Source organism: Lipotes vexillifer, unplaced genomic scaffold, assembly GCF_000442215.2.
Source record: "Lipotes vexillifer unplaced genomic scaffold, Lipotes_vexillifer_v1.1 scaffold943, whole genome shotgun sequence".
NCBI classification, from domain to species: domain Eukaryota; kingdom Metazoa; phylum Chordata; class Mammalia; order Artiodactyla; family Lipotidae; genus Lipotes; species Lipotes vexillifer.
The window spans coordinates 643,800-662,873 of NW_006776793.1; the positions used below are offsets into that span (position 1 = coordinate 643,800).

Below are 19,074 nucleotides of genomic sequence, written 5' to 3' on the forward strand. Positions count from 1 at the left end.
ACCTTTGAACTGAGAAGTCTGTATTTAAAGGTGTTTAATGGAATCATAGAATATTGAGATTGAAGGGGAGCCCACAGGCAACAGAGTCCAACCCTCCTATTGTGTAGATGGGGAAATTGAGGCTCAGAGAGGGGAAGGAGTTGTCTGAACGGACAGAGCGTTATAAGTAGAGCCAGGGCAAGACCTCTGACCTTTTGGTTTCCTGTCTGGTGTGTTTTCACTTTACTATTAATACCCTGATTCATTTGTCAAACTTTTCTGAGGTATCTGGGCGAGGGAGCTGTGGAAAATGTAGGTTTCCCAGTCCTCCCCTGGAGCAGGCCTCTCAGACTTCAAAGTGTATAGGCTTGAAACCAAGCTCTCGGCCCAGCCTGCCAGGCTGATTCAGCCAGGCCTGTGGGGCTGACAGGAGGGCCACGCTCCAGAGCATAGCTGGAGGGATTCGGAGTCAAGTCCTTGTCGGGCGGGGTCTTGGAATCTAATTTTAAAAATGGGTTCTCAGGGGGACCCTGGTGTAGCAGTTGGCAGGCCTCATGGTCTGAGTTCCTCCATGCCAGGCAGTGGGGCCTGGGGAAGGGCTCTCCATGAAGGGCCGTGAGGCCAGATGCTGGCTCAGGGAACCCTGGCCGTCCCCTCCCCCAGGGGTACTCATTAACTATCCTCTCTGGATGCTTTCTCTCTAACTGGGCTTAGGTCTCGTGTGCCCCATGCTGAGGCATCCTTTTGGGTGCAGAGGGGCTCCCATGTGCTCCTTGTTGAGCCCTGTGGCAGACACATGTTTGCACACACATACGGTGCTGTGCCCACATGCCCATGCCTGTGTGCAGACCCTTCCGAGGGCGCATGGGCCACGCAGGAGGCTGTGCAGTGTTCATGCCCACAGAGAGCTGCCCCGTGCCATAACCAGGGTATTGGGGAGCTTGCACTGAGCCCACGCCCTGCTGGGTACTTGCTGTGCTTTCTTCCACTGAACTCTCACCACCTTCCATGAGATGCGGCCAAGTGGTTAAGAATGTGTGGTTTGGAATGTGCAGGTTCACACCAGGCTCTGTCCATTATCAGCTGTGTGACTTTGGGGAAGTCTGTTACCCTCCTTATGCCTGGGATTCCTCTTATATAAAAGGGAGATAATAAAAGTTCTGAAATCATGGACTTGTGAAGAATGTATGTAAACTTGAGGGTTCATGCATGTTAAAAACCTTGGCCCAGAATAAATGCTGGATAAATGTTTGCTGTTATTGTTCCTAGCTTACAGATAGGAAACTAGAGTTTCTGGAGTTAATTTGCCCATATTCCCACAGCTGCTGAGAGACAGATTTGTCCATGGTGGGGCACACTCTTCTCTCTCTCTTTCTTTCTCCTGCTCTCTGACACACACAAACACATGCACACATGCCCCAGTACAGAGTTGGCCCTGAGCCTTCCAGAACTCTGGGGAGAAGTCCCACACTGGAGTCCTGGGGGACGCAGAGTCACTAAAGCCAGAGATGCCCCTGCCTGCTGCACCCTGTGCCCAGGTCGTCCAGTGCTGGTTCAGGAAGCAGGTGGAGGCTTAGCTCTCCCAGGAGCACCATGTATACAGGTGTCCACTCAAGGTCGACCAGTTGTCCCACCACAGGCCACCAAGTAGGAGCTCTGCCTGGGGGTGTGATGACGTCAGAATGGCCCCAGGTTCATCCTTTCTTCTCAACATCTGCTGCCCTGTTTGAGTGTCTCATCTCTATCCTGGGTAACAACCTCCTAGCCTCCCTGCCTCGCCCACCCCCGAAACCCCTTCCCATCCACCTTCTACACTCTCTCCAGAGTGATCTTTAATTCTAGTTTTCCTCATGTCACTGCCTTGGTTAGAACCTCTAGAGACTCCCTGTCTCCTTATGCACCAAACCTAAGCCATGGACCTACGTTCCAGGCCCTCAAATCTGGCCTCAGACCCCACATGCACTCTCTCCTCTGGTCAAACTGGTACTTTGACTTCTGCATGCACTCTTGAGGAAATTCAGGCTTTGGGAGGCAGGTATCACACACCATGTTGCTTTGTAGCCCTAAGAGTTTTCTTAGTAAATATTAGAGATGTTTCTGGTTGCAAGCCAAAGAACCAGTTCAAAATGGCCTTGACAATCTGGCAACTTATTATCCTATGTGACCGGAAGGCTGGGGTAGGGCTGTTCTCTGTTGGCTGATTTACTGGCCTAGCATGAACCCATGATCATTTGATCTTTCTGCTCTGGCCTCCACGCCTGATTTTTGTCCTCAGGATTGTCTACTCAAGTTCACAAAATGGTTGCTGAAACCCAAAGCAGCACATCCTCACCCAGAAATTGCCAAAGACTGGAGAGTAGATAACTTTTTCCATGTGTCCCCTTGTAAGAACAAGGAGTAGCTTCCTGGAATGCTCACATCTGAGTCTTCCTTGTGCTTTGTTGGCCAGAGCTGTGTCGTGGCTCACTCCTAAACCAGTCATTGGCAAGAGGAGAGAGATTAACATGAGTGGTTTGGAGTAACCAAGCCTTCCTGGAACTCCAAGCTGTAGACACCTGAACATAACAGAGGATGTGTTAGCAAGGAAGGAAGAGGGGACCAGCTGTGGATAGGCAATCAACTGTGTCTGATATCCCTTCCCAGCTCAGTATCGTTTCAGGATAGTGATCCCTTCTCTGACTTATATAGGCTTTCCTTCCCTGGCCTCCCTGGTCCGTACATGCCCTTTGCTTTAGCCGCAGTCAAATGGCCTGCAGGGTCCTGAATGTATGCTGCCACTTTACTACTGTCAAGACTTTGTCCCTCTGTTAGGAACGCCTCTCTCCACCTGTGTTTAGCTGGCTAAATCCCACCTCTCCTTAAAAATGTAGCTCCAGTGCCAACTCCTCCAGGAAGCCTTCCCTGTGGCCCTTGTCTGGTGACTGTCCCCTGGCCACAACGATGCTGTGGGCTGACTCTGTCGTGCTGCCTTCTCTGCTGGCCTATCTCTCCATCCGACTGGGCACTCCTCGAGGGCAGAAACTGTGTCTGTTGCACTTTAAGCATGGAGCCTGGCCCAGCTCCTCCATGAGAATTTGTTGACTGACTGTATAACGGAGTTGTTGCCCAGCACCTTCTGCATGGCCGGGGGGGGGGGGGGTACAGAGCATAAAGACTGGGCCTCCATCCCAGCTCTGCCTTTGGCTTCCAGGTGATTCTCTGTGTACCATTTCTTCTATTTGCTCCATCCCGCTCTGCCTTTGGCTTCCAGGTGATTCTCTGTGTACCATTTCTTCTATTTGGACCTCCATTTCCTCATCTATAGTGCCTCCAATTCCCAAGAATCCCAAAGACACCTCTTAACCTGGGTTCCCCTGAAGGCAGAGCCTGAGACAAGGACTCAAAATTCAGGTAGATTATTTGTGAGATGCTCCTTGGAAAGAGGACCAAGGGAACAGGAGCACTAGACAGGGAAGGAGGAACTCCACCATGAGAGTGTCCCATTGAGGTCACTGCTCTAGGTCATCAGCACTCAACTCCCAGGATTATCCCCCAAAGGCTGAGAGACAGGAGCCTTCATCTGCTGGCTCTTTCCCCCGTTAGTTGAGGGTTGCTCCCAAGGGCCATAACTCCCGTGTTTCTGGGCTGCGCATGGGCTGAGTGGGCTCCTGTGGTGTGGATGAAGGTTTTGAATGGAAAGCAGAGGGTTCGTGAGGTGGAACGGGGTTGGTAGGGTTGCTCACCTACAACTGCCCACCACAGCTTCAGTGAAACTTAGGAGTAGCCTCAGGGGGGCGCCAGAGGTACCTGCTCCATCCCTATAAGGGAAGTTGCCTTGGTTTGAAGAGTTGCTCGGGAGGAATGGCAACTCCCAGTCTTCAGGAGTGGAGAGAGCCTGAGCTCACCCCCACAGCCTGCTAGCCTGATGCTTCCCCTTCATTCCAGCTGGCGTCCAACTTCCAGGCCTGTATCCGGATTAGTTCAGAGACAGAAGCGCACTTTATAGCTGTGGAGAGGATGCTGCAGTACATGAAGGTGGGACACAGGTCTGGGCTTTATGCAGGGAGATCTAGAAGGCTCACATCCAGCCTGGGGCTCAGCTTCTGTGGCCTCTGCAAGCCCCAACACCTGAGATTTTCCCAGGAGGCAGCTGGGCTCCTGGTCCTTCCTCCCCATCTCCCCTGGAACTGTGCATATCATCTCTCAGAAGCTCTTCCACACCCATTGGCTCATTTTGACCACATCCCTCATGGCATTCTTGGATGTAGAGGGAATGATCTGCGCTTTTTAGAAGTGAGAGGTTTGCACAAATATAATAATACTAATGATGACAATAATGATTGTTATTAATATTGCTTCTATTTATGTCCTAGTATTTAAGAGCCCAGATTTTGGAGCCAGATCACCTGGGTTCAGGTCTAAGCTTTTCCGCGTGAGTCAGCTGTGTACCCGTGTGAATTACTCAGCCTTTCTGCTCCCCGTCTCTGAAGTGGGACAGATCACAGTATCTACTTCATTGAGTTATTACAAAGATTAAATGACGTCACATGCAAATCACTTAGCATAGTGCCTGGCCCATAGTAAAGGTTCACTATAATGATACGTAGATTATTTCATGGAATCACAAAACAACTTAATGGGGTTGACTGAATTATTACCCCCAACATCCAGAGGAGGAGCGTTTCCTCCCAATACACCCACCGTGCTCGAGGCAGAGCTGTGGGCTTGGAGCCAGGCAGCCCTGGATTTGGGTCCCCGGTCGTCCACTCACCAGCTGTGCGGTGGTAGCATGTCATCTGACCTGTTTGAGCCTCTATTTCCTCGCCTGTGAAATCATCCAAAATTGCCTACCCCCTAGGATAGGGATCAAGAGAGATTAAGTCTGCATGAGGGCTCTGAGCTATAAAACATGCCCCACAGGGTTGAGTTAGCTCTGCTGTCCTTATTATCGTTATTCTGGATTCTGTTTCTTTAGAGTCTCATACAATAAATTAGAGAGAGTTTTCTATGTTAATAACAAGGGGACTAGCTATATGTTTTCTCACCCTTTAGTGATAAAATCATGTGCATTTCAGGTGATTTGGGGTGGGATGTTCCTCTTGGGGTGTCCTCTGATCACATGGTGGTGGCTTGACCCTGGTTCAGGGCAGGCTGGGATGCGTCACACACCCAACAGCTAGAGACCAGTGGGTCAGCAGGGGATGGGCAGAGATGGAGGATAACTACTGATTTCTTTTTCCTTCTTTAAAAATGAGATGTGTGTCTCTGAAGCTCCTTTACACATAGAAGGCACAAACTGTCCCCACGGGTGGCCGCAGCATGGGGAAATCACATTCCAGGATTATTAGATGAAATACAGAGACAACATGCCTATTGTCCTTTACAGACCCAACCTGACGATTCATGGCCAGGAAGTGGTGGGCATCGTGGGAAGGACAGGCTCTGGTGAGCTGAGTGCCTGGGGTACCCCTGTCTTCATTGTTGGCCTTTGGGTGTCAGACCTGTTTTCAGACTTGTGCTTACTCAGTGACCCCAAAGATATTTATTGGACCCTCACTTTGTGCTGGGAGAACAAAACCCAAAGTCTCTGCTGTCATGGGATTCCAGTGGAGGGGGCAGACGTTAATGGTCATCAAATAAGGAAATGAGGGGGGTGACTGACTTGGTGGTGAAGGCCGTGGGGATGGAGAGGGGTGTGTTACAGAATAACGTGGTTGGTGGGCCCTTGAGCTACAGTGGTCTGGGCTCTGAGGCCAACGTCTGCCGGGAGACAGCAAGGGTGAACAGGGTGCAGGAACGAGCGCTTCCAGCAGGGGGCGTGCAGGGCTCCGGCTCCTCTCTTCCTCCTGCCCTCCCCCTCTAGACCTCTCTAGTCAGCCCCCTCCTTCGCCACCTGTCTCTCCCCACTTCTTTCTTCTGGTTGACTTCTTTCCTCTCTTCCTCTCTATAACTTTTGGGAGATCTGACCCTAGGGTCATCCCTTCCCACTTTTTGCATTATTCAAAGACAGCACTCAGACCCCAGCCTTGTGTTCCCAGGGCTGCCTCTCCAGGTAGCCCCCCAGGATGACTGGAGCCTTGTGGGTCTCTGCCTCCTCAGGCCCCTGCACGCCTTGCACTACTGCAAGGTGAAGAGTTCCCAGCTATATTCTTTCGTGTGTTCTTCCCTTTCTACTTCTTGCCCACAGTTGGGCTGAGAGGACTGGGTCTGACATAGAGAAGCCTCAGTAGAGATGGTCCAATTGACTGTATTCATCCAGTAGGTATTTACTGAGCACCTACTATGTGCCAGGCGTGGAAACACAAAGGTGAACAAGACACATGGCTGCCCCTCACACTGACCTTATCTTTGAGAGCAGAGGTTGAAAACTCAAATGCTTTTAGGGCCCAGCAAGTAACATAGATGCATGAAATGGGCCTGGGGTGTGATGAAAGGAGGGTGGGGAGGGCAGTGCACTGCACTTGAAGGCTGTTCTCTCTCAAGGAAGCAGCTACACTCGGCTCCAGTTGCCTATTGCCCAGGGAGGTATGGGACCAGTGTTGCTGGTCCTACTGACTTTCAAGAGAAACATGCAGTTTGAATTTTTGTATATTGGGTCTTTGGATTTTTTTTAAATGCTGGCAAAGAATTCGAAAAACAACAATAACGTTGTGTGTGTGAAACAAAAAATATGTGTGGGCTGGATTTATCCAGGGGCTCCATTTGTGCCTTCTGGTTGAGGCAATAACAAGCTGCTCGTGGTTTCGGGCACCCCTTGGAGCGGAGACTCCGGGCCTCTTCTGCCCTCTCAGCGCTCATGATGACAAGGAACAGGCCACGGAGCGGGTGGGTCAGGGCTGGATGCCAGGTCAGACCTGTGCTACCCCTCCTGCAGACTCAGGAGACAGAGCCCCACAGGCTCCGTCTCCTTGTTCTTGCCCCACAGGGAAGTCCTCCCTGGGGGTGGCTCTCTTCTGCCTGGTGGAACCAAGCGCGGGCCGCATCCTCATCAATGGCGTGGACATCTGCAGCCTCGGCCTGGAACACCTGCTGTCCAAGTTCTCGGTTATCCCTCAAGATCCTGTCCTGCTGTCAGGGACCATCAGATGAGTGCTGGGCCGAGGCCAGCCTGTGCGGAGGACAGGCTCCCAGCAGGAGTTGCAGGACCAATCTCCAGGGCTGGGCTGTCTCTGGTCAGCTGTGGCCAGAGCCTCAATTTCTGGGCCTCCGCTCTCTCCTTGGCACAGAGGGCCTCTCCTGCCCACCTGACCCCTCTCTCCGAGATGTTTCTGAGGATTGAATGAGGCCCAGATATACACAAGAGCACTTTGTAAACCATGATGTCCTAAACAAAAGCCAGGCATTTTTTATTTTTAAAAAATATGATGGGATTGGTCAGATTTCAGGTCACTATTAGCATTCGCCCTGTGGCTCACCACATCCTTCCACGTATGGATGTGGTTCAGTCTCTTCTCTCACCCACTGGGTAAGGCTGACCGGGGCATTCAGGCTGGATGTTAGGATGCACTTTGCAATCCAGGTAGTCCCGTCAGTGAAGCAGGCAGAACTGGGTCTCTTAGCCTCCCCTCCATACTTTCTATTTCCTTGGAAGTCAACTCGGGGAATAAGCTTCATCCAGATTAGTGCTGCTGCTTGGTACGCGTTAACTTGTTCCAACCCAAGGCCTGGAGACTGAGGAAGAATGAGGCGTTAAAAATGAAGCTGAGGGCTTCCCTGGTGGCGCAGTGGTTGAGAGTCCGCCTGCCCATGCAGGGGACGCGGATTCGTGCCCCGGTCCGGGAAGATCCCACATGCCACGGAGCAGCTAGGCCCGTGAGCCATGGCTGCTGAGCCTGAGCGTCCAGAGCCTGTGCTCCGCAATGGGAGGGGCCGCAGCGGTGAGAGGCCTGCGTACCGCAAAAAAAAAAAAAAGAATAAATAAATAAAAATGAAGCTGGACCCCACACGTTCCAGGGATATTTAAGTGGCATTCTTAGAGGCAAGAGGATAACTTACCCCAGAGCTCTGACCATCCATTTATTTATTTTCTTGTTGTTCATTGATTCCTTCATCCTTTTACCCACTTAATTTGCCTTTTCTGAGCCTCTGCCAGGTCCAGATATTGTGCTAGGGACTGGGGACACTTTGATGAATGATTACTGCTCGTGCTCCCCCCAGAAGTTTACAGTATAGTTGGGGGTGGGGACATTGTAGAGATGTAAGACCCGTCAAATTATAATACAAGGAGGTAATTGCTAGATCAGAGATATGAACTAAGTGCTAAGGGAGCCCACAAGTAGGACAAATAACTCTGCCTGGGGGAATCCAGAAAGTCTTCTTAGAGGAGGGGGGTGGGCATTTGAGTAGGGTCCTGAAGGATAAGTAGGAGCTTGCCTGGCAGAAAAAGGGGAGAAAGTCTTTCCAGGGAGAGTGCATAATATGTGCACAGACAGAGAATTTTGTAATGCTTGTGTTGTTTTAGAGGAGTGAGATAACATTTAATGATAGATACTGTGTTAAGGTAGAACTTGGCCAAATCTATGGTGCCAAGGTATAGAAGAGGTAAAAGTATGAATTAACATTTATTGAGCATCTATATGTGCCAGCCACATGTTTTAATATTCTGTGTCATTTAACTGTCACAGCAATCCTACGAAGTAGGCACTGTTATTAACCCGTGTTTATAAGAAGAAACTGAACTTAGAGAGGAAAAGCGAAGGAGACACACACATAAATGGTAAAGATGAGATATAACCACAGGTAGTCCAACCCCTTAACCAGCGATGGTCCCCCCCTTGCATCAGGAAGAGTGGACTGGAGTACAGGAGACCTGGGTTCTCTGCCCTTTAAGTTTCCATTTATCTCTGAGTATCTTTGATTCCAGCCTGTCTCTCAGACTGACTTGTGGTGTGACCTTGAACAAGTCACTTAACACTGATAAGCCATAATTTTCTCATCAATACAAGGGGTATATCCATCTCATGGGGAAGAGGATGTCAATGAGCCCATCTGTGAAAATGCTTTGGAAACTATCAAATATCATGCAAATAGGGCATTTTACCTTCTGCTTCTTTAATGCAATCTAGCTCTACACACAAAATGTATGTGGCTGCCAGAACTGGGGAAAGATAAAGCAGAGGTTAAGAACGGGTTTCAATCGGGACTCAGTGGTTGCGTAACAGGGAAGGGTTTATAATGTTTCCTATGCCAAATGCCAGTGCAAACCTTAATAGGTATAAAGTCCAGTTAAATCCCAATCTGATGTCAGTCGCCTGGATGATCAGTTAGGATTCTTTCACTGCAAGAGACAGAAAAAGTGACCTTATACTTACTAGAATGGCTATAATAAGAAAAGAAAAAAGAAAAAGGAACATAACAAATGTTGGTGTGAATGTTGAGGAATTGGAACCCTCATGAACTATTGGTAGGAATGTAAAATGGCACGGACACTGTGGAAAACAATTTGGCAGCTCTTCAAAAAGTTAAATATAGAATTATCATATGATCCACCAATTCTGGTTCTAGGTATATATCTAACAGGGTTGAACGCAGGGCTTGAACAGATATTCGTATACCCATGTTTATGGCATTATTCACAATAGCCAAAAGGTAGAAACAACCCAAATGTCCGTCAGCAGATGAATGGATAAACAAAATGTGATATATACACACAATGGAATATCATTCAGCCATAAACAGGAATGAAAATTTCATATATGCTACAACATGGATAGACCTTGAAAACATTATGCTATAGGTGAAATAAGCCGGACATAGAAGGACAAATATTGTATATTTCCATTTAAATGAGGTACCAGGAATAGGCAAATTCACAGAAACAGAAAGTAGAAAAAAGATGACCAGGGGCTGAGGGAGCGGGGAAGGAGATTGTTTAATGGGCAGAGTTTTTATTGGTGATGGTGAGTTTTAGTGGATTGTTACATGACATTGTGAATGTACTGAACATCACTGAATTGTACACTTACAAATGGTTAAAATGATAAGTATTATGTTATGTATATGCTAACACACACACACACACACACGCACACACTCCAGGTGGCTTAAGCTAAAAGGGCCTCTTTTGGCTCACAATACTGGGAAGGTCAAGGCTGATTCAAGGGCCCAGTGTCCCGCTCACTCTTCCTTGGCTTCATTCTTGGGCTCCCATGAGGGCCCTGGGGGGCGCCATGTGTCCCACTCCCAAGACGAGATGGTTGCAGCCTCTCTCGTTCAGTTAGTGAGAAAGAACAAGCCCCCTTCCTGGTGATTGTTGTCAAAATCCTGAGATACACTCTGATTGGTTCCCTTCCCACCTCTAGCCAATCACTGTGGCCAGGGAGTACCGCGCGCTTGTTTGCTTTTACCTTGCTCCACCCTGGTGCTGGTGGTGAAGCTCCACCTGGACCACATGGGCTTGATGGCTGGGGAAGAGGTGGCCCCCAAACAAGACTTGGGGGCTGCTGCCTGAAGAAGGAAGGGGTATTGGGAAGGCACAAGAAAGACCGTTCTTGGGAGTTCAATGTGCTTCTCTGGATCCAGTAATCCAGCTCTAACCATCCTTGGTCACTTGCTGTGTGTGGGGCAGACCGCTCAATGGTCAAGGGTGCTTATTGAACCTCCTGAGGCAGGTTCAACCTGGACCCTTTTGACCACTGCACAGATGAGCAGATCTGGGATGCCTTGGAGAGGACATCCTTGAGCAAGATGGTGAGTAGCTACAAGGCTGAATTCTTGGTCTTAGCCTGATGGTCCTCTGGGCTCCGCTCATTCTGCATGGATTAAATCATCTCACGGGAGGAGATGGTTTGGGATCCCTAGACAAAGCATAAAGGCTGATGACACCAGCAGTAAGCCAGGTATGTTCCAGCTCAGAGGGCATAGCAAGGGCAAGGTAGGTACGGCTTTGCCCTCCCGATGCTTACATTCAGGAGAGACGCTTTCAGACAGAGGCAAGTGCTGTGTAGGTAGTGTTGAGACCTGCAGACTGCAGTGAGTGGCCAGGCAGGGCCTCTGTAAAGATGCACATTTAACTGAGACCAAATACTGAGGTGGCAGCTGGGCACCAATCTTTGAGGGAACATTCCAGGCACAGGAACTAGCAGATGTAAAGACCCTGAGAAGGGAGGGAGACAGGCACAGTTGAGGAAGAGAAAGGCTAGTGGCTGGAGTGTAGAGACAGACAGACAGGGGTTTGGGGGAGTGTCAGAATGTGACAGGAGAGGTACGAGGGGATTGGTTAGGGCTCACCCCACAGTGGTGCACTGGCATCTTCCCCAGTATTACAGATCTCAAAGTTGCCGCAAGGCCTACAAGCAGAAGTTGTGGAAAATGGCTTGAACTTCTCGGTGGGGTAGTGGCAGCTGCTCTGCATCACCCGGGCCCTCCTCCGCAGCTCCAAGGTGAGAGCTGGCAAGTCGTGAGGGGTCCAGGGGATACCTGGCATGGGAAACACACTGGCTCTTTCTCCCTCGGGCACATGGGACTCTGGGTGCCATGCTGGGTTCTGTCCACAAATCTGAGAAGGGTTTGCTGTGTCACTTTCTGCCATTTCATGAGCACCTGCCTGGGGAGGGGGGAGCTTCTCCACCTGGGCCTCTGGATCCTGGCATCCCGACTGCCACAGCCAAGCCCCAACGCACTTCTCCTACACGAAGCCACAAGGCTAGAAACGTATACACTCAAAACTGCCCACTGTACTTTCCTTTTAAAACTTGGATGCAGGATACTCCCTCGTCTTTATTAGAATTGAGAATCAGATGACAGCTGTTCTGGGGCAAAATGATATATATATTTAAAGTTTCATCTGACAGTGTTTCTTGAGGCTTCCCAAATATTTCACCTGTAATTTCAGGTACTACAGGGGCTAGTTAGGAGCCAACTTTCCCTGACAAGTGGGGTGATACACACACACACATATGTACACATACCCTCACACGCACACGTATGTACATACTTGCACACGTATACACATGCACGTGCAACACACAACATGGTCAATTAATGAGCAATGCAAAAAATGCTGTTGCGGACTCTCAGAGCTGTGGGGAAGAGTAGGCAAAGCTCAACAGGGCCAGAAGCAAGGAGAAAGTTTCAGAGGAGGGAGGACTTGCCCCCTCTTGCTAAGACAGAGGGGTGACAGGACTTGCGGTATGTATGTAGGACTTTCTTAACCTCTCGGTTCCGTATTTCACAGTTACTTAGCCACTTGGCTTGAAAGCTGCTTTCTCTATATAGTTTTCCAAATTTGAGTCATCACTTAATGATTTTTGTCAAATCTGCGTACCACCTACCCTGTGATTTACTCGTGATGACTTCTTTTAAAAAACGGCCTCATCTCATACAGGAGCATTTGTAAAATCACACTTTCTATGCCGGTTAGATTTTTCTAATGCATATTGTTAACGAAAGAAATACAAAAATGTTAAAGTAAAAAGTACCTTTATCTGTATACTGGCTACACCATTTCTTGTGCCACCCAGGGTGTGCGCCTGGCCACCCCCCACTTTGGGGAACATTGCTCTACATTAATTCAGACAAATAGGAAGCTGGTTCATAAAACAAGAAGTTGCCACTGGCACATTTTCATTTTTAAGAACTTAATTTTCTCGTCACTAAAAAATAGTTAGCTCTTGGTTGAGACAACATTCTCTTCATAATGTGATGGATAACTTTGAACTCATAGTGTTTTTTTTTTTTTTTTTTTTTTTTGATACGCAGGCCTCTCACTGTTGTGGCCTCTCCCATTGCAGAGCACAGGCTCTGGATGTGCAGGCTCAGCAACCATGGCTCACGGGCCCAGCCGCTCCGTGGCATGTGGGATCTTCCCGGACCGGGGCACAAACCCGTGTTCCCTGCATGGGGCAGGCGGACTCTCAACCACTGCACCACCAGGGAAGCCCTCAAAGTGGGTTTTGAACCTAGTCCAAAGATCTCATTTTCCAGCTAAGGTACTTGGTGAACTAGTGGTAGACCCAGGACTAGACCCAGGTCTCGGCCAGAGGAGGCTGCCTTCACCCCTGTTTCGTATCCATCACATCATCCTTATTGATGAGGCCACAGCCTCCACTGACTTGGAGACGGGCACCCTGATCCAGCGTACAACCCGTGAAGGCATCCGGGGCTGCACAGTGCTGATTATCGCACACCGCGTCACCACCATCCTCAACTGTGACCGCATCCTCGTCATGAGCAACAGGAAGGTGAGGGGGCACCCCTGGGGCCACTGGGAGGATGGCGCCCAGGCCAGTGCCACAAGAGGCCTTCAGGTCCCTCAGGACCGAGCTCAGCTGTGCCCCCGCCCCCTCCCCTCCTCTCTCCGCCTCCCAGGCGGTGGAGTTTGACAGGCCTGAGGTCCTGCAGAAGCAGCCCGGGTCCATGTCCGCAGCCCTGCTGGCAACAGCCAGTTCTTCGCTGAGCTCAGGAGAAGGGAGACCGCAGTGAAGGCAGGTAGCCGAACCCATCACGGTGCACGGGAGCCGCCTGGGAGGCTGCAGCCTGCGACCTCCTTGGCAGAGACAGCTGCTTCTCTGGAAAGCAGGGCTGGAACGTGCTTGGGGTGCTGGTGATGGGAGGGAAAAGGGCACTGAGGGAGCAAAGCCTAGAATAGGGTACCTTGTGGCTCCCCAAACCTGAGAACCCCTGCACCACTGAAGACCGTGGGGTCAAATGACCATGTGTCTCTTTTTAAGTGATACATTGAGGAATCTCATAATAATGGTAAAGCTTATTAATAATAGTTCCTGATCGGTGTTAAAAGTTTTGCAAATGATATACTGACGTTGTAAAAAACTGAAAGAAAAAGTCACATTCTCAGTTCTGCTTTCTCTGTTAGCTGGTACTCATTCAGCTACAGGGAACAGAAACGCTCTTAAGCTTTCTGGTAAAAGGGACCCTATTAGCTCATGTAATGGAAAGTTCCAGAAAAAGTTCTGGGTTGAGTGCCAGTATCAAAATGATGTCTGCCTTGCAGACTCTGCCTTTCTTCTCTCAGCTCTACTTTTCTTTGCTTGGCTTCACTCTCTGGGCTTCTCTCCTCATGGTGGCAGTATGGCTGCCAGCAGGTCTAGGCTCACGTCCCACCAGCTCAGTACTCCAGAACTTCTTTCTCCAGGGATTCCAGCAGAAGCTCCAGGGCTAAATCTCACTGGGCCAACTTGGGTCATGTACTAATCCCCGAACCAGTCATGTGCTAGGCTGCTGGAATACAGTGATGGGCCAGGCCCGAGTCACACGCTCACACCTGGGCCTGGGGATGGAGTCAGCTGCCCTGAATGAATCACGTAGACAGAGAATGGAGGAGGTTTTTTCCCCAAAATAAAATTGGGGTGTTCTTACTATGGTAAGGAAGAATGGAAACGGATGCTGGGCAGGCCCAAAACAGTAGCTGTCTACCATATGTTTGTTTACTAATTGGAGCATAGATGGGTGAAATAAAGAGTTAATTTATAACATATGCCAACTGGAAATAAGATTATTTGTCGCCCCCCTACCCTCAAGTGGTTATAGATATATATAAATAGAAAAGGTAATTATTTTCAATTTACTTCTAGAGAGGCCTTATTGTTCAGGGGGAGTATGTTTCAAAGCACTTTCCTTTTGTCTTCAGATTAGTGTCCGATTTTGCCATAAGAAAAATCAATTCCATAAACAAGTATTTCTGTTGCACTGGGGTGGGTGCTGGGGATGTAATGCCATGAGGTTCCTGCCCTCATATAATTTGCCCTCCAGAGAGTAAGTAGTAAACAAGTAAACAGGAGGTTCCAGAACCAAGTGACAGGAGGCAGGGACAGGGCGCAGGAGATGGTGGCAGTCAGAGCAGGCTTCCTGGTGGAAGCGAGGTTGTGCTTTACTGAGACCTGAAAAATGAACAAACATTTGCTCAGATGAACGGGATTAGGGCAAGGAGGACTGTCCCAGGCAGAGAGAACAGCAAACAAACCCCTGTGGGAATGAACTACGACAGAGCTGATGCAATCACTGGACCTGGAGCTAGTGACACGTGTGCATCACCTCTGTGCCCTTCCTGGTTCTTAGGCAGCACCCCCTTCTCTTCCCAGGGTGTTTCCCGGCTAAATGTCTTCTCTCTCTTAGGAATCCTTCTGTTTGGTTGATCGCCTCCCGCTTTGTCCTTGCATTTTTCTTCTTGGGCCATGAAGAGGGGCCCCTCCTGCTCCCAGCCTGGCTTCAGGCTTGCAGAGCCGCTCGTCGGCAAGTTGAAGGTCACTCTACACTCCCTGCCCTGCCCCCTCCCAGAGCTGCCTTGGCGGCAGATGCCTGAGTCCTGTGTGAGAAAGTGCTCTACACGCACAGGGCCGATACTTGGCCCCAGTGTCTTTCCTTAGACCTGTTAGCTGCCTGTTTTCCTTCAGTGGGCCAGCAGATGGCAGGCTCTTCCCAAAAATGTGGGGATGGTCTGCCGGCTCCAGATCTATTGGGTTGGCCAGAAAGTTCGTCCGGGGTTTTCAGTAAGTTAGCGTTTTTTCAGTAAGGTGTGATGGAACGACCGAACGAACTTTTTGGCCAACCCAGTAGCTCCACTGAGAATCCCTTAGAGCAGGGGGTCCCCACCCCTCGGGGCCGGGGACCGGTACCGGTCCATGGCCTGGAAGGCACTGGGCCGCACGGCAGGAGGTGAGCAGGGGAACCAGAAAGAAGCTTCATCTGCCGCCCCCCATCGCTGGCATTAACGCCTGAACCGTCTCCCTGCCCCCCGCACCACCCCCGGCCCGTCCAGGGAAACACTGTCTTCCACGAAACTGGTCCCTGGTGCCAAAAAGGTCAGAGACCGCTGCCTTAGAGGACAAGAACTAGAGCCCATTTCCACTCGGGCTTCAGGGCCTCATCCCACCTTCCCCCCAAGCAGCCTCCCTTGGGGTGGGGGGAGGGAGTTCTCAGTCTTGGCAGCACGCTGGAGTCTCCCACAGTGTTTAAAACACCCTGATTGATGTCCACTCCTAGGTGGTTTGATTTCGTTGGTTTGGGGTAGAGACCATTGGGATTTTTAAAGCTGTAGGTGGATCTAGTGTGCAGCAAAACTTGAGAACCATTGGCTCCAAGCAGCAATAAAGTAGATTTATTTGAAAAATCGTATATCGGGTTTTTTCAACAGTATTGGAAATATTTTATTCCTTAAGTTGAGTGATGACTATATGAGTTTGTTTTCTTTAATTCTTTTTTTTTTTTTTTTTTTTTTGTGGTACGCGGGCCTCTCACTGCTGTGGCCTCTCCCGTTGCGGAGCACAGGCTCTGGACGCGCAGGCTCAGTGGCCATGGCTCACGGGCCCAGCCGCTCCGCAGCATGTGGAATCTTCCTGGACCGGGGCACGAACCCGTGTCCCCTGCATCGGCAGGCGGACTCTCAACCACTGCACCACCAGGGAAGCCCTTCTTTAATTCTTTATATATTTGTGGGCATCTGAACTATGTTATAATAAAATTTTTAAAAATTAATATTTGATATTTCAAAAATAACATAAAAATAATTGTAATAAGAGAATGTAGCTCTACTTCCGTATATTTACTTAATGGTTTGCTATTACTTGTAGTTTCAATTACATCCCTGTGGGGCTGGGGGTGTATTTTTAGTGTCCAGGGGTTCTAAAGGCTCCATCTGTCCTCAGGGCCTAGCCCCACTCCTGGTTGAGTGCTGTGGGCAGACTTCAACACAAGCTATGTGATGCCGTGCAGTGACAGCAGGCAGACGTACAGATCAAAGGAGACAGTCGTCCTGCTGGCCCTGGCCCTGGCCTGCCCTCTGTCTCCAGCTCTGGACACTGTTTTAAAGAGAAACACTATTAAGTGGAGGCTCTTCAAAGGATGACCACTAGGGGTCCTGAACCATGGTGTGAGAGGGACCAGGAAGGAAGAGGCAGTCTTCACTTTCCTGCACGGCTTCTTCTAGAAGCAGCTCCAGAGGGCAGCCCCAGGCCAAGGGGCATGAACATTCTTTCATCAGAAATGTCTGGCTAGGGAGCTCCCCCTGGTCGGAAACCTTTTCTGACTTGGACAGCTCTCCCCTGAGCAGGGCTAGGGGCACTGTTGATATCCCCAGGCTCGGAGAGGGTTTCCACAAGACTGAGTGCCGGCAGGGATTCTTAATGCGTGGGAAATCGGACTAGATAACTTCTAGGGGGTATGTGACTCTGGGATGCCATGGTGAACGTAATAATGCCAATGGCAGGGGTTCTTAAGCTTGAATGAGCATCAGAATTGCCTGCAGGGCTAAACACAGCTTGCCAGGTCCCCTACCCCCACATACTTTCTGATTCAGGAGGTCTGGGGTGAGCCTTGAGAATTTGCCTTTCTAACAAGTTCCCAGATGATGCTGATGCTGGACCCAGCACCACACTCTTAGAACCCGGGGTTCAGCAAGATCACTCTGTCCCGTGTGCTCTAGACGGCAAACGTTCAAACCCTCATTCTAATGTGTTCCCCAGAGTTTCTGTGCATTTTCAGGACACTTTTATTTTTATGACCTTTTTTGGTTCAGACCTCTGGAGCAACTCACTGGGCCGTACAGACTCTTCTTTTCTACATCACATTGACTCAGGAGAACTCAGCACTTTCCCTTATTTCCTTTGTACGTGTAGATGACTTCAATGAAGGTTGGGCCAAAGGGGAGTTTCAATCCCAGTCTCCTCCGTGCTGCTCACCAGCACCCTCTGAGTTCTTTCTGCTTCCACCTCCCAGTCCCTGGCACGTGCTACACAGAGCAGTTTAGTTCTTGCTGTTGATGCCTTTTCCTCCCAAGCAAGTCCTCAGGGTCTCATAGCTTATCTCAAGAGACAGGTCAAGGCAGTTCTCTAAACAAAAATCAGTTTCCACCTTACAACAGGTGCCAGCTCTTTTTTTTTTTTTTTTTTTTTGGTACGCGGGCCTCTCACTGTTGTGGCCTCTCCCGTTGCGGAGCACAGGCTCCGGATGCGCAGGCTCAGCGGCCATGGCTCATAGGCCCAGCCGCTCCGTGGCATGTGGGATCTTCCCGGACCGGGGCACGAACCTGTGTCCCCTGCATCGGCAGGCGGACTCTCAACCACTGCGCCACCAGGGAAGCCCAGGTGCCAGCTCTTAAGACAGTAACATTTCACCCCCATTATCTTACATGTCCTATTCTATCCAAGTCTGTGGAATCCAACTATTTCAGAGTCAGAAGCAACTTCAGAGATTGTCAATTCAGATGTTCTTAGCCTGTGGTCCATGGACTCCTTAGCTAGATTCAGGGGAGCCATGAATTTGGATGGGAGAAAAATGATGTCTTTATTTTTAATAACTGAAATTTTACTAACAGAAATTTCCATTGATTATGAAGGAGGCAACAAACTCTAATAGTATCAGCACTACCTGTGACTCTTCGTCCTCAACAGAAGTATTCTCAAACCTCATTTCCATTGTTTCAGATGCCTCAAAATATCATTCGTATGCATCACTGCTTTGAAATTATAGTAGTTATTCGACCTACTGCTAGATCTTGTTATTTAATGCATCAGTATAGAAGCATATATATGACAATATCTGATTTTGACTTTTTACACGTCGTTTGATGACCATGTTTCAGTATAATTGCTTTTCACTGCACTCCTATGTACTTTATATATTAGAAACACTATTCTGAGGGCACTAGAATGCCAAAGAGATTCACGGCACAAAAAGGGTTAAGAAGCCTCATCTAGTTCCATGCTTGATTTTACAGAGGGAAACTGAGTCCAAGACAGAGAAGGTTTCTTGCCCACAACTATACCACTGGCTTTTAGCAGGCTGGCTTGGGACTCGAATCTAAAGTAGGGAGGAAAACAAGGGACAGGAGAGCAGCAGGGGCTGGAGAGAAGGGTCTCACCCAGTACCATGGTTGGGCACAGTCTGCTCAGAGCAGAGGGTGACCCATTCACACAAACTCTTGTGCTGCTGCCTAGCTAACCATTCTCCAGTTCCTGCCATCGTTGCAGCAGCTCTGAGCAGTATCAGGGCAAAACCATTTCTCATTACAGCAAAGAGGAGTATAATTTTCTGACTTAATAACAATGTTCCCTGGCCAGTCCTTGGGTCCTGGATGCTTTGCCATCTGTGCTGTGCTCTAGCAACAACTGACTGATCCAGAAGCTTCTCTTCCAATAGGAGAGTCCCAGTCTCACTCGGCAT

At 49.5% G+C, this 19,074-nt stretch overlaps 1 protein-coding gene across 1 annotated transcript in view; it reads left to right on the top strand.

Annotated features, from left to right (window-relative positions):
* Nucleotides 1-13,380, top strand: part of ABCC11 (ATP binding cassette subfamily C member 11) — a 65,328-nt gene extending 51,948 nt beyond the window's left edge. The window contains 7 exon segments of the mRNA XM_007450636.1: nt 3,904-3,993; nt 5,214-5,403; nt 6,884-7,049; nt 10,569-10,647; nt 11,226-11,339; nt 12,975-13,139; nt 13,267-13,380. Coding sequence (XP_007450698.1) covers nt 3,904-3,993; nt 5,214-5,403; nt 6,884-7,049; nt 10,569-10,647; nt 11,226-11,339; nt 12,975-13,139; nt 13,267-13,380 — 918 coding nt within the window.
* The last annotated feature ends 5,694 nt before the right edge of the window (nt 13,381-19,074 follow it).